The 14,851-nt window shown below is 36.2% G+C and overlaps 1 protein-coding gene across 3 annotated transcripts in view; it reads left to right on the top strand.

Moving 5' to 3' along the window:
- The window catches only part of LOC132703450 (uncharacterized), a 30,634-nt gene that overhangs the window by 12,124 nt on the left and 3,659 nt on the right, over nt 1-14,851 (top strand). For 2 of the 3 annotated variants that reach the window (XM_060672708.1, XM_060672706.1), the window contains 5 exons: nt 209-508; nt 8,560-8,665; nt 9,899-10,084; nt 11,961-12,137; nt 13,161-13,439. In XM_060672708.1, the coding sequence (XP_060528691.1) occupies nt 209-508; nt 8,560-8,665; nt 9,899-10,084; nt 11,961-12,137; nt 13,161-13,439 (1,048 nt within the window). The remainder of the gene's footprint in view (nt 1-208; nt 509-8,559; nt 8,666-9,898; nt 10,085-11,960; nt 12,138-13,160; nt 13,440-14,851) is intronic. The other variant, XM_060672707.1, reaches the window with a different exon arrangement.

Raw genomic sequence — 14,851 nt, 5'->3', positions numbered from 1 at the left:
CCGACCTCCCAGAACGCCCCCACCTACCGTCTATACGGGCGCCAAATTTGAAGTTGCGATTTATAGCGATTTGCGAAAAGCAGAGGAAAATCGCGAAAAAAGGACGGACGCCACTGTACGATCGCAGCCATTTCTTACGGGCTTATGAGACTCGTGTTGGAAAGGTTCGCTAATTCTCAGATACTTAAAGGCTTCTCCTGTCTTCCAGCCATGATTACGGCGTTCAGTATCGAAACCCCAAGGTCCGCTTACCTAGGCCGAATTCACCTCATCGCAAACTACTCCATAGTAGTACTATAGCACGCCACGTGTCGGACTTGTACCCTCCAAGGGCCCAACTGTATCCTCCGCAACCATGTGCCCAAGATCAATACCAGACCGAACCATTCGACAGCCAACACCCACCCAGGGTTTTCCTCGGAAGAGATGGACGCCTCTACAAAGCGGAACCTGGATACCAGAAGACGATCGCGGGGAAGAGGTATCCCGTGACGGTGAAGACCTCCAGGTGAGCGAACCCTGCCGGGATAGCATACAGGATATATCTCATTTTCTGCAAAAAATGATCCGTATGTTTTTACTATATTACTAGCATTTTATAATTTTATAATCTGTCTCAATCTTCGTTGCGTTGACTTTTGTCCGCAATTATGGAAGTTACCTCCCGTCTGGAGTAAAACCCGGGTCCGGTAGATATTACAGGATAGAACATTAGGGAAGTACTTCCAAATGTTTTGGTAATAATATAAATGTTTTTGTTTGAACTGAGGTGGCTTTTACTTGATGAAAATCTGTTTAACAAAGTAAATAAGAACAAAAAGTTCAGATTTTCACGAAATTATATATATTCACATGACATTTGTTTCGTGTCTTTATCAAATGTAATATTTACAAACTACCTGCTACTATATATACCAAAAAATGACAATAAAACCTTAATTAATGTTGTGAGAACTTAAGTTCAATAAAGGAGAGTGGTGTATGAAGAAGTCTGTATATAAAAGAGTGAAATGCAGCCATTTTTTATGTATAAAGGTGATTTGAGCTGCGCACGGACACAGTCATACATAACAGCTCAAATCAAAAAGAACTTAATAACATTAAACAAATTGCACTGAACAACGGCTGCAATCCGTGCATTATAGATAAAATTATAAATAAAAAACAAATCCAGACCACAGTAAACTCTATTTATCCGAAACCTAATACAGAACACGAACAATTCAAAACAATTATATACATAGCAGAACCCAGTAAAAAACTTTCAAAACATTTGTCAAAATTTGGTTTAAAAATAACTTTCAGAACTAAGAACACAATAGGAAAATTTCAACAGGTCCATACTTTGCTTAGAATTTAATTATTTGGGGTTTTGTTGATATATACTAAACAATATTTAGTTGTATATGTATGTATTTATGTTTAAATCTAAAATGTTTAACAGAACTTGCCCAACTTTGTAGAGGGATCTTAAAAACTTCGGTTTCAATAAGTTGGAGGACATTGGAGTTAACACGGGGAAATACATTGTCACGACGAATGGCAGATTTCAGTTGGTGCCAAATATGTTCAATGGGATTAAATATACAGTGGTAACGTGAAAGCCTTAAGACTGTATGCCCTACATTTTTTGCATAATTATCACAGACGTATTCCTTTTGTAGGTTCAAGCTTTGTAGAAGCTCATTTAATTGCTTTTTGGTATAATCTTCGTGAAAATAAATGTCGTTATTATACATGTAGTTTTGGATTGTTGCTTTTGTGTCACACGAGGAAGGGGTTATAGCCAACTGTCTGTGATAACTTGCATTGTCCACTAAAATAACGCTATTAGGAGGAATGTTTGGAACTAGTTTGTTTTTAAACCAACTTTCAAATAAATCAGCGATGGCGTCTTCATGGTAATCCAAAGAAGAATCTTTAATATTTTTCTCAGACAGAGAAGTCCATTTGGATTCCAACCATCTTCAGAGCCAGCATGCAAAATAGTTATTCTTTTACCTCTTTTTGATGGCGCGTTTGTTTTATACTTATCAGTTGAGTCAACCCAACCCTTTTCCGGGGAATCATAAGAGTCGAACCAGGTTTCATTCAAGTAAATAATTGGCCTTTGTTGTTCTCTGTTATTCCTAATTTTTTCTAGATATTCCAGTCGCCATTTCCGAATTCTAAAAGATTTCATTAAAACTTGCCTTTTGTCATTTTTTTTTAATCTAAAACCCATGTGTTGAATACACTTCCATAAGGTAGTTCTGCCACATTTAACCCCGGTTTCATCTTTTTCAAGCCTCCTAGTTAAGATATCTAATGTAGGCACGCTGTGTTCCTCGTATAACTGGTACATTTTACGCCGTATTATATCTTGATCACTTTCATCTACATTCGAGAGACTGTCAGCATCGCTTCTTTTTTTCCTCGTTGAAATGGGATTATCCACAATTTTCCATACAGTTGATGTTGGAATTTTCGTCACTGTGGCCGTTTCTTCTAATGATGCTTGCTTGCTGGCATCACGTTCAATGAGAGTCAAATAAACGTTGTTTATAACTTCCTTAGTCTCAATAGAATAGTGTTTTCTACATTTGGGCGAGAGCATCTCCTGAGATACACTAGACTGGCATGTATTTTGCATAATTCGCACACGATTCAACACACGCTGTATTACACAGGAAATAAGAATAATTATTAATAAACTTAAACTAAGTAGTATACCAAACCAAAGAATATTAAACAAAGGTAGGTATAAAATTATTTTCTATTACGGACCACAATTTTACCTGAATTTAAATTCCGAAAGTTTAGGTAATAATCTTGTTGCATTGTATGTTAATGACCACCCTTGGATAATCCCATTCAAAAGCAATTGGTAACTTTCTTATATCTATGAACAGACTATACCTCTCCTTTTTTGAATTTAAATTCTCACAACAACATTAGTTAAGGTTTTATTGTCATTTTTCGGTATATATAGTAACAGGTAGTTTGTAAATATTACATTTGATAAAGACACGGTGTTGTCGAAACAATTGCCATGTAAAGACATATAATTTCGTGAACTTGATGTATCTTGGTGACCAAACCTTAGAACGTGGTTTAGCAAATCATCAGCAGAACTTTTCCGAATCACCATCAACAAGGTAAAAATAGTCATGCTGATCACCAACATCCAACATGAATATGCTATGAATACTCCATCATAATACCCTTCACAATCTATCAAACTAAATTGACAATGACAAAACGCGATGGCCATTCTGCAATGCTAACTTGTCCATTCTTCTCTTCAGGTTATATCTTGAAACAAATTCACATTCAAAGAAAAATACTTCTTTCAATAGACTTGGCTGAAATGGAACATTACTTTTTGCAGCCACTCTACCAATCTTGATTAGGTCAGCAAGTCCACAGTGATAGGATGCGTTGTCCATTATTATTTAAAGTAAAAGCGAAATTACATACATAATTATTACATATAACTACAAGTTTTTTCTCTGTTCATAAGGAAGAAATATAAATCAGTGTTCATAATGGTAGTCCCCCGATTGACAAGACCGGCATACTCCAGAATGTCATTTTAAGGCAAACATGTAAATGTCTAAATATCCAAGCCTCCTCCAAAGATCGTCATCATCATTCTGGTTTTTCATGCATTTGCTCAAAAATGTCAGTCGTTTATGATGGTTGTTCCGTTAGATATTTCCGGCTTAAAATGCCACATCTGACACAAACCCTTCTCAATAATTCAAGAAAATTTCCCGGTTTTCAAGTCACGTAATCTTTTAGCAGAGATCCCGATCGATCGCGGATCGCTTTTACAGTGGAGGAATATAGTCAAAGGGATGCCGCTCACTTAATGCCAGAGGACTTAGCCGTAAACGCACACAGAGACCGTCATTAGGCCTCTACTTTAATTTAATGCCCCTGTGGTGGTTTCTGCGAGACTGCACGAGATCACAGAACAACTGCTACACAGATGCGACAATGTGCGCATGTTTTTGATGATGCTGTATAATACATTTTTAGATTTCAAACACATTTTTCAGATCCTATGCGATGGTAAAAAATACTGAAAATTGAGCGAATAATCAGAATTTTTTAAAATATTGATAGGATCCGATTTAAAAAAATTAAGTTGTGACTGTCCTGGCACACCGGAACACCTTATATACATAAAAATACTATAACTATAATACAGGATTTCATTTTTAACGCAGTGAGATTATTTCTCAATAGAATAAAATGGTATTTTACACCAAGTCCTGATTTAGTGAAAGTCTTCTTCTTCTTTTTATTCCTACGTTAAGTCCAATGACTTTACTGGGTAATATTTAATGTTATTTGTAATTCTGATGACCACCTATCCTGCCATCTTTTTTGTGGTCTTCCTCTTGATCTTTTCCCCTCGGGTTTTCCATCTCTTGTGATCTTTGCTAATCTATGCTCTTTCATTCTCGTTACTTGTTGATTCCAATTTCTTCTTCTCTCTCGTCATCGTCTTAGTATATCTTGAATATTACATTGTTGCCGGATATCTTCGTTTCTTACATGGTTTGGTCTAGTCTTTCCTATTATGCATCTTAACGTTTTCATTTCAGTTGTTCTTAGCGCTTGTTTTTGTTTTCTTTGTGTCGGCTCTGGTTATTGGTCTTATACGTGTTTTATAGAGATTCTTGTTTTCGTTTCTATTCCTAAATATTTATTTCTAAACACTATATCCCTTAATGCACCTGCTGTGGCTGCTGCTTTCCTTACTTGGTATATCGTCTCTTGGTAAATATCTCGGTGGCTTGTTATCTGCGCTCGTATAAAAATGTTTATATGTCGGTAACGGTAAGTACTTTAGTGAGCAATTCTCCTTCCTTGTTTACGGATTACTGCTTGTAGCCTTGGTTTATGCGTCATTTTATTTATTATTTCTTGACACATTCCTATACAAACATTGTATATGTCGATTTTGAAAATAAAAATTATTATGTATTCTCTAAAACTGTTTTGACACGTATAAGGACAGTTTTTTCAATTTTATTTTAATTATTAAAAATTTAGAGATATTCTTGGGTCTGCAAACGTAATTTTTTTTATTTCAGGAACGTTAAAATTAAGTATAGGCTATTATACACAAATAGTACAGGGTGCGGAAAAAGGGTAGGCCGGATTTCAAATAGTGGTTGTTCGGTTTGTAAAACCGGCAACACTGTGTACGCACTCGCGTTAGGCAGTCAAAAGTACGCAATTTTCAGTTATCGACATGGCTTGGAGCGGAGTGCAGCGTGCTTTCGTTGTCGAGGAGTTTATTAGAAATGGGGAATCTGTAATAGCGACGCAGCGCGCCTTTCGTAATCAGTTTGATGTTGGTCGGCATGGCGCGGTTCCGAATGGAAGAACAATTCGTCGGTGGGTTTTACACTTCAGGGAAACAGGTTCTGCGCTTAATCGAGAATCTACTGGCCGACCAAAGACAGTAAGAACACCGGAAAATGTGAATGCAGTAAGAGTTTCCGTACAACAGTCTCCAAGGCGTTCAGCTCGTAAGCATGCAGCTGCTTTGGGAATTCCCGATAGAAGTATTCAAAGAATTTTACACAACTCACTCCAAATGCTGTACAAAATGATGGTAGTGCAGGAATTAAGCGCAAGAGATTTTGGTGTGCAATCTCGGAGCTCGGCGTGTGGGGTCCTTACTTTTTCGAAGAAGATTGAATAACGGTAACAGTCAACGGAGATCGATATTTTGATATGCTTAACAATTTCCTGCGTCTAAAAGTGAACGAGTTGGACAACGATCAAAGAGAACATCTTTGGTTCCAGCAGGATGGTGCTACATCGCACACAACGCGTCGTTCACTAAATCTTCAAGAAATGTTCCTAAACAAAGTGATGTCTTTACGGGGTGATCCTGGCTGGCCGCCACGTTCGCCTGATTTGTCGCCTTGCGACTTTTTTCTTTGGGGTTACCTGAAAGCGAGGGTTCTCACACATCGTCCGTGGAAGAATTAAAGACTGCGATAAGGGAAGAAATCGTCTCAATTTCCCAAGAAATGATCCATTGGGTAATGATGCGCTTCCGCGAGAACCTACAAGAGTGCATCGACAATAATGGCCGTCATTAAAACGACATCATTTTTAAAAAATAACATTCCTAAATGGCATAAAATGTACATTTCAAAAATAATTAACAAAAAATGTTTGCTTTATGTAGTTTGGTTTTTATTAACATCCCAAATAGTACCTATCATTTTGTCGCACCCTGTATATAAGGCGTTCCACTTAATATAACACGTTGACATCCACTTCCGGTGTATCCGCCATCTTGAAAATATCAAAAATTTTCAAATTTTTTGCCACGTAGTAGTTTTCCCGCGACAGACCGATTAAATTCCCGGTGGGACAGCCCGTATAGTGACGAATCGACCCGTGGGGTGCGTGCGTGTGACGTCGTCACGGATAATAGAATTTGGCGAGTTTGTTGGCGCTCAAAATGGTCCCAAAACTAAACGAAATAGCTTCGAAAGTTTGTTGTAAAGATAAGGGGAGCGAAAAAAAATACCGGTAAACTCTTATCTCCCGTACGAAAGTTTTAATACTGAAAGATCGCAGTCGGTTACTTAAAGTAGTTGTTAAAAAGTTTACTTGCTAGTTGTTTAAACGCTGGCGGGGGAGGGCGCGGGGCGGGGGAACCCAGAGCTATTTACGTGGACGAGCTTTCGCGGAGTTTAGCGCTCGCAATTTGTAGCGACAATAGAAAAGTTTCTCGCAGATCCGAAATGTCCGCATCAAGTCGATTGATACGAGGAGAATGATTAACGTTTGTCCCGGGGCACTACTTTATCTCGGAAACTGAACTTGCGTGCATCGAAATCTTTATTATGTTTTGTTCCTAGAAACTATGAGTTTAAATTTGTCAAGAGTGCTGATCTTTTATATGCGTAGCTAAAGTTTGTTCATAGATATAAGAAAGTGGCCAACTGATACGATAGTAAGGGGTTTTAGTCAACTGTCTACCGTGATAACTTGCATTGTTCATTACAATGACGCTATTAGGAGAAATGTTTGGAACTAGTTTGTTTTTAAACCAACTTTCAAATAAATTAGCGGTAATCCAAAGAAGAATTTTTAATATTTTTCGCAGACAGACAAAGTCCATTCGGAATCCAATCATCTTTAGAGCCAGCATGCAAAATAGTTATTCTTTTACCTCTTTTTGATGGCGCGTTTGTTTTACACTCATCATAAGTGTCGAACCAGGTTTCATCCAAGTAAATAATTGGTCTTTGTTGTTCTCCGTAAATCCTAATTTTTTCTAGATATTCCAGTCGCCATTTCCGAATTCTAAAAGATTCCCTTAAAACTAGCCTTTTGTCAATTTTTTTTAAATCTAAAACCTATGTGTTGAATACACTTCCATAAGGTAGTTCTGCCACATTTAACACCGGTTTCATCTTTTCCAAGCCTCCTAATTAAGATATCTAATGTAGGCACGCTTTGTTCCTCGTATAACTGATAAATTTTACGCCGTATTATATCTTGATCACTTTCATCTACACTCGAGAAAATGTCAGCATCGCTTCTTTTTTTCCTCGCTGAAATGGAATTATTCACAATTTTCCATACAGTCGATGTTGGAATTTTCGTCAAAGTGGCCGTTTCTTCTAAAGATGCTTGCTTGCTGGCACCACGTTCAATGAGAGTCAAATAAACATTGTTTATAACGTCCTTAGTCTCAATAGAATAATGTTTTCTACATGTGGGCAGGAGCATCTCCTGAGATACACTAGACTCGCACATATTTTGCATAATTCGCTCACGATTCAACACACCCTGTATTACACACCAAATAAGAATAAACTTAATCCAAGTAGTATACCAATATAAAGAATATTAAGCACAGGGTTAATATTATGCTAAATTACAGCATACGGAGCGGCGTCTTTAATATAATTCTGTAAGTAGTTTGACGTTTTGGTTCTTTCAGCCCTATAGACACGATAGATACGATACCCGAATTTGCACAGTTTGTTTTTATGAACTTATTGGTTTAACCTCCATTGAAAATGTAAATAAACTCGAATTCACGAAACGTGACTCTAAAAGTGTAAATATAACTTTCAGGTACTAGATATCGCACTGGAAACAGGTATTGGAAAATGTAACCAAGAAAATTAATAACTATTATAAAACAAGTCAATAAACAATCAGCCCTAAATGTAACAGAATTAACATTATCAAACCCTAAAAAGTGTAGTTTATTGTCTCAAAATTTAAAAAATATTTTGCTACCAAAAATTGCATAGCGGCTACCCCAAAAAATTTTAACAGCAATTGTTAAATGCTAAAAATACGAGGTTAGCGCCAAAATTTCCCGGCCTGGCACAGATGCATATATATCTTAGTAGGCTGCAAAAAAAAAAATTGAAATCTTGCGTCAAATAGTTTTTTATTGACAGCAATTTAAACAAGACGTGTCGGAAAAAATGTGCAGCTCAAAATTCAATAAAAGTTTCAAACCAACTGTTAATTTTATTTGTCTGTCTCTTAACTAAAAACGTGATCGGATTCCAGGTACTCCACCAAAAGACCAATGACGTCACCGCTGAATAAGAAAACTTCGATGGTTTGCCTGCCGTCCACCTTCAGGGACGACCAATACCGCAGCTACTCGACAAAGGTAATTTACTCGTACAAAATAAGTTCAATGTAAGAGGAGGCGCGTACCGATAAGGAAAAAAATTCCCCAGGAAAAGTAAAGACCAAACTATTTTCTTTTATTTCTTTAGTGTAAACAGAAACAAAAGACAAGAAAAAGAAAAACGTATGTATCATATTTTTAGTATATCTTTTTTGTTGTAAACAAAAATTTAATAAGTTTGGGTTTAACAGTTCATTAGTTCATCATTTTCATCAGAAATAAAAGACAAGAAAAAGAAAAACGTATATCTTTTATGTTGTAAACGAAATTTTAGTAAGTTTGGTTTTAACAATATATCTCTTTCATGAGTTAATCATTTTTATCATATCTCAGAATATAGTTACGTTCTTGTCTATTCCTCGCCAAACCTCTCTATCTAAGGCACCCTCTTCCTGTGGATTTCGCTCATCACTAATCCTCTGAACGTTTCATTCCACGATCTATGTGGTCCGCCTCGTTTCCTTTTTCCGGGTGGTCTCCACTGAAATATTCTTTTAGGACCATCTCTCTTCAGGCATTCTTAATAAGTGTCCAAACTATCCAATCGTCTTTCTATTGGATCCAGCACCGTTACTTTTGCTTTCATTCGAGCTCTTACTTCCTCATTGGTTTTTCTTTCTAATCGTCATAGTCTTGCGGTTCTTCTGGTATAATCCATTTCTGTAGCTAAGATCCTTCTTTTTAGACCTGCATTTAAACTTCAGACTTTTGATTCATAGCTCAAAAATGATTCCGCCATTGTTTTCCCCGCTTGCTTTGTGTTTTTATTTGGGACGTTTTTATCCCACCAGAATGAATTAAGGCTTCCTACGATTTTCCTACTTTGTTGTATTCCGTGTTTTATTTTTGTTTCTCCTACTCCGTTTTTATCCACAAGTGCTCCCGGATATTTAAAAATTTGCACTTCATCATCATTAACCAGAACTTGAGACCGAGCATCACTGTTACTACCAAGTATTCCGTTTTCTCAAGACTCATCTCTAACCCCCATAAGCCATAAGCCGTTTCATCATGAATTCTAGGTCACACGCGTCCTGGGCAATCACAAGCTGATCGCCCGACAAAAAATAATGTGAATGGAGCACGACTATCATCTATCGGGATTCCCATTGCACTACAATATACTTTCATTACTACTTCGTGACATCAATAATTATCAATAATCACCTAAACGTGGACAATTTTTGCTTTTTACCGTCTCACTCCCGTCAGCCGAAGATATTTCACCAGATCGATGCCGGATACGACGTCGTGGATTCCCATCCCATTCATTCGCAAGAAGATGCGAATCCCGCCGTTGGTGAGGCCGAAAACCAATGCTGCGAGTACGCTGAAAATCCGATTTTGCGAAATGGTGACAACTCGATCAAACAATTTGCGAAGTATCTGAAACCGAAGGTAAGACCCATTTTTATTTACCTTCTTCTTCTTCTTCTTCTTCTTCAGCGGCACTTTTCAGTTGTCTTACATTCCAGTCGCCTACACTCATTCATTGTCAAATTTCTGCAGTTCTTATTTTGTCAGTTCTTCTGACTCGTAGACGTATCCGTGCTTATTTTGTTTCTTACCTTTGATGGCCATACTCTGCTTCAAATAAGGTAATATTTTGTACTATGCTTTGGAAGAATCTTTTTTTGTTTTCTTTAGTAAGAGTATTGTTCCATATCAGTCCATGAAATGCTCTTGTGGCTTCTTACTTTCGAAAAATGGATGAAATGATCAGCGTCAAAAAACATTTTTTTTGTCTGTCCATTCTCCGTTCTCTGTTCCAGGGTTTTTCGACCATAACTTCCGAACGGTTTCAAATTTTGCTCCTTTGTTACACTCCACGGGATGCATAAGACCTGTAAAAAGGGCTGCGTTCAAACTTGGGCGTCCATCTTTTTTTCTTTTTCAATTTTCGACTGTTTTTTGGATGTTGCTATGAAACACGATAAGTGTCCGAAAATTGAAGCTATCGTCTTCAAACTTGGCAGGCGAATAACGCTTGGTCCCCTAAGGGAATCTATTGAAATGGGGGGGGGGGGGGGGCTAGGGAAGCATTAAAAAAAAATAAAAAATCGCATTTTCAAGGACCTAACAAAAGATCATTTCTCGAAAACCGTTTATGCGACCAAAACAATTCTTGAAGGAAAAGACACATAAAATTTGGCTTGGTAAACTTTTATTCTTGGTAACTTTTCAAGAATGTACAGGGTGCGCCGTATATTTAAAGAAACTGAAAAATGGGTCCCCCTAATAGTGAAAATTTAACTATTGCACAGGGTGTTATTCCCTGCCATATAGGAAATGAGTTAGGTGTCCTAAATTTGCAGATATCGACTTCAAATTTCGGAGGGCAGTAAAAGTCCATGTTCACATTTCAACAATCAAGTTTTACCAAGTTTTTTTTTTAATGTTAATTTTTTTGGTTATTTTGAGTTGCAGAGAAACATGCGTTTCTCCATAACCATCGATCGTCAAAATTCTTTAACCAGCAGACGATTTTTCGACAAACAATCTGGTTCTCCTCGTGCTATTTTTGTCTCTATATACCTTGAACATGTACCATCCCGGTGGGTTGTCGATCCTAGATATTTGAAAGTTAATCAAAATAAAAAATCAAAATTCAAATCGAAATCTGCATCTTGGTGTCCAATACATAAAGATTCGGATTTATCCATATTTATTTTCAATCCCCACAGTTTGTACTCTTGCTTTTTACAAAACTTCCGGATTCCTCTTGCGTCGGATTTTGCTTTGTCGAAATTGCTGACGTTTCGCCAACCCTGTTGGCTTCTTCAGAGCTTGACTGAAACTGGTTTCTCTTATTTTCCAAAATTTAAACAACTGAGGGGTAGTTCCAGATTTTTGTAACATTGTTTCACAGAATGAGCAACGGCCTACAGAAGCGAGAACATTTTCGAATTTTTCATTTTCATTTATACTTTCTTCTTCTGCCTGAATCAAGTCTTCAGATGGTTTCCAATAACTGTTATCGAACTGGGAGGAATCTGATATGAATGGATAGGGATCGAAATCTAAAATAAGACTAGTATTGAAGTCAATCAATTGGAAATTGGCAACATGTTCCCTCTACCCCTCCACAAAACTTCCCCCCCTCTTCTGCAGATGCGCGAACATAGCCGAACATTCACGAAAATTCAAATTCTCTCGCCAAAAGTGGTTTAGAACCGACACCACGCTGAGTACTCTGTACCAAGTTTCTTTATAAGACTAGGAATATCGGTGCAATACAGATTTATTAACTATCCTACATTGACGTTACGTTTAGGTACCGGCCTCGATACGGGCCAGGCAAGATAGAAACGCAAAAATTTCAACGCCTGATGGCACGAACGGTCCGCCAGGCAATGATTCTATGGTCAATTTGGACCACGTTGATCGCGCGGAAGACAGTTCGCTCCACCACAGCGACGAAAACAAAGACGAAGGCAGAATAAACATTCAGGTTTATTTATTTTCATTTAATAAAATTAGCCGAGGCGTTTATATACCGGGTTTCGAAATAAGAATAGAAATTAAAAAAAAAATAATTTCATAACATGTACCTTGAAATATGTCAAGAACTAAGCTACAAATTTTCATACAAATAACAATAAATATTAATATAATAAATTTTAAAAAATCCACGGCATATTTTCACCCAGTAAATTTCATTCTAGGCAAATTTCAAAAAACGGTGGAGTAAACTTTTAATGTCGTTGCTATCTTATTGAACACATATCATTCATACAGGGTGTCCAAATAGTTATTATCTGTTTTAGAGAAAGAATATTTTGGGCTTTAAACCTACTTATTGCTACCACTATAATTTCACATAATTTCATCAATTTTGTTCGTAAAAATGGTGGGGCACTTAAGCTGTTTATTATTTTTTGTGGCTTTTAACCATCAAGTTGATTTATTTTTGACAAACTTTTTGACCAAATTTACCCAAATTTTGGCGAAAAGCTTGTAAAATAAAATTTATAATCATTAGAAGAATAAAACGCAAAATAACTTGGTCAATAGTATATACATATAGTATAGTACACAAATTAACTTTTTTTTCTTAAGTAAATTGAATTGAATAACAAAAATTGAGGTGGCAATTTTCGGGTCCAATTAAAAAAGAGAACTTCAAATCGACATATGTCCTACACGTGTTAATTTTTGAGATACAGGATGGTAAAGTTTTCTAAAATATATTTTTTTAATATCTGCAATACCACGGTAGACATTTTAATGAAAAAATTATTTGGTGTACCGCATTTTTTTTAAATCCACCAATGGCGGGTGTATTCGAATATTCCGCTAATTAATGCTATTTTTAAAACAATAGATATGACATCCCAAAACTGATTTCACAAATGTTGTGTGTGTTTTTCTATTAGTTTAGTCGCCATAACGAAAAAAATATGAAGAATACCAAATTACAAAATCTTTCTTGGCCTGTGAATTAATTAATATGAATTGAATATTCTCCATTTAGAAAACGCAGAAAGACGACTTAACAAGAAGCTTCAATTATGAAACGATTGCCCGGAAAATTGTTCCGCTGAAACGCAACCCTTCCAAGTCGATCTCGTACCTCCCGCAAAAGACCACTACGTCCCTGACCACCTCCCTGGACAGGAAACCATCGGTGAGGTCATTGAAGGTGTTGGATGACCACGGAGCGCTAGAGCTTCACCGGTGCAAGAGCTACATCGTCGACTTGATAGATCGCGCCCTAAGCAGGGAACTTGGGACGGTTCCCAGGGACACGAAGGTATGGTTTGGTTCATTTTAACTTTTTTTCTATTTAGAGACATCAAGGCAAACAAAACAACAAAATGTGACGTATAAAACAAAACATTATCAATTTTCTGACATACAAGCCTACATCATAATTTTCTAAGGGGAACATCCTGTATATTATGCGCGTTTAATAGAATATCTTATTTCGATTACAATGATGTAACACACTTTATCTTTTAGTCCATTCGTTTTTGACAAATCGGCGAAAATAGGAAATTTTTGTAAAATTTCAAAGAGTGCCCTGACTGACAACGTTGATGGTTGAATTATTGTAAATGTCATTATTTTGAAAATGGCTTTTTGCGAATTTAGCATCCGTGCATGGCGTGATAAGCTTCAAGTATACTTTCTGAATAATAAAAGTGCAATCGCAGATCGTCGTCAGTCTATTAGCATTTATCCAGAGCGCCGAGCTCCTTCGAAACATATTTCCATGGCTGGCAAAGAAATTTACAGAAAACGGTAACGTATTAAATGCTAAAAAGGTATCGCGGAATCAGAAGTATTACAATTACTAGAGCATATGAAGGGACAGGTATTTCTCGGCAATCAATCCACTCAGTTTTGAAATGATATAAAAATGTAAAGTGCAGAACAATGTCAAAGGAGGATGCGGTTTTGTCTGAATTTATTGAATATACATAATGAGAATAATATTTTTTTGAAAAACATTTTATGGAAGTTCGTTCACTACAAGAAAGGATTATAATAGACAAAATATACGATATTGGTTTCTATAAACAACTCATCAATGTTTATTTTCAATTTCCATTATGCAAGTTATAATGTCTTAGTACCAATATAATCAGGTTTGTTGATCGTTGGTTGATTGATTATATTGATCATTGTAAAGGAGTACATTCTCAATTTGTTTTTTCATTATTTTCTGCTTAAATGAACAAAAGCTTTTGTCGTTGGTGTTTATAAATAGACTCAAAGGATGTTTATTAAGTTTAATCAACCAAAAAAGTTTTAGATCGCGAAACCTCAAGGTTGTTATAAAAAATAACAGCAGCATCATTAAAAAATCAAAAAATGCAAGTTTTAATATAAAAACCAGCGGCAATGCGAAACTAAAAAACATTATTTTTTTTCGAAAAGGCTAAAAAAAATGTTTTATATGAAGAACTTTAAGTGGGATCCTTATTCAAAAAGTTATGAATAATCACCTATTTTTTTAATTTTCATAATAGAAGTCATAATGTCTTTGGTAAACTAACCAAAATTAATGCTAAATAAAAAAAATGACATGCAATAAAAAAATAATTTTTAGAAAAAAAAAATCATGAAGACTCAAAGTTGTTAAAAAACTAGTATCAGTATAATTAAAAATTTGAATAAACCAATTTAAAAAAAAAAACAAATTTCAAGGTAATGTAAGAC

This window comes from Cylas formicarius, unplaced genomic scaffold, assembly GCF_029955315.1.
Source record: "Cylas formicarius isolate icCylForm1 unplaced genomic scaffold, icCylForm1.1 PGA_scaffold_6__28_contigs__length_40554024, whole genome shotgun sequence".
NCBI lineage: Eukaryota > Metazoa > Arthropoda > Insecta > Coleoptera > Brentidae > Cylas > Cylas formicarius.
This window is presented reverse-complemented; position numbering and strand designations above follow the sequence as displayed.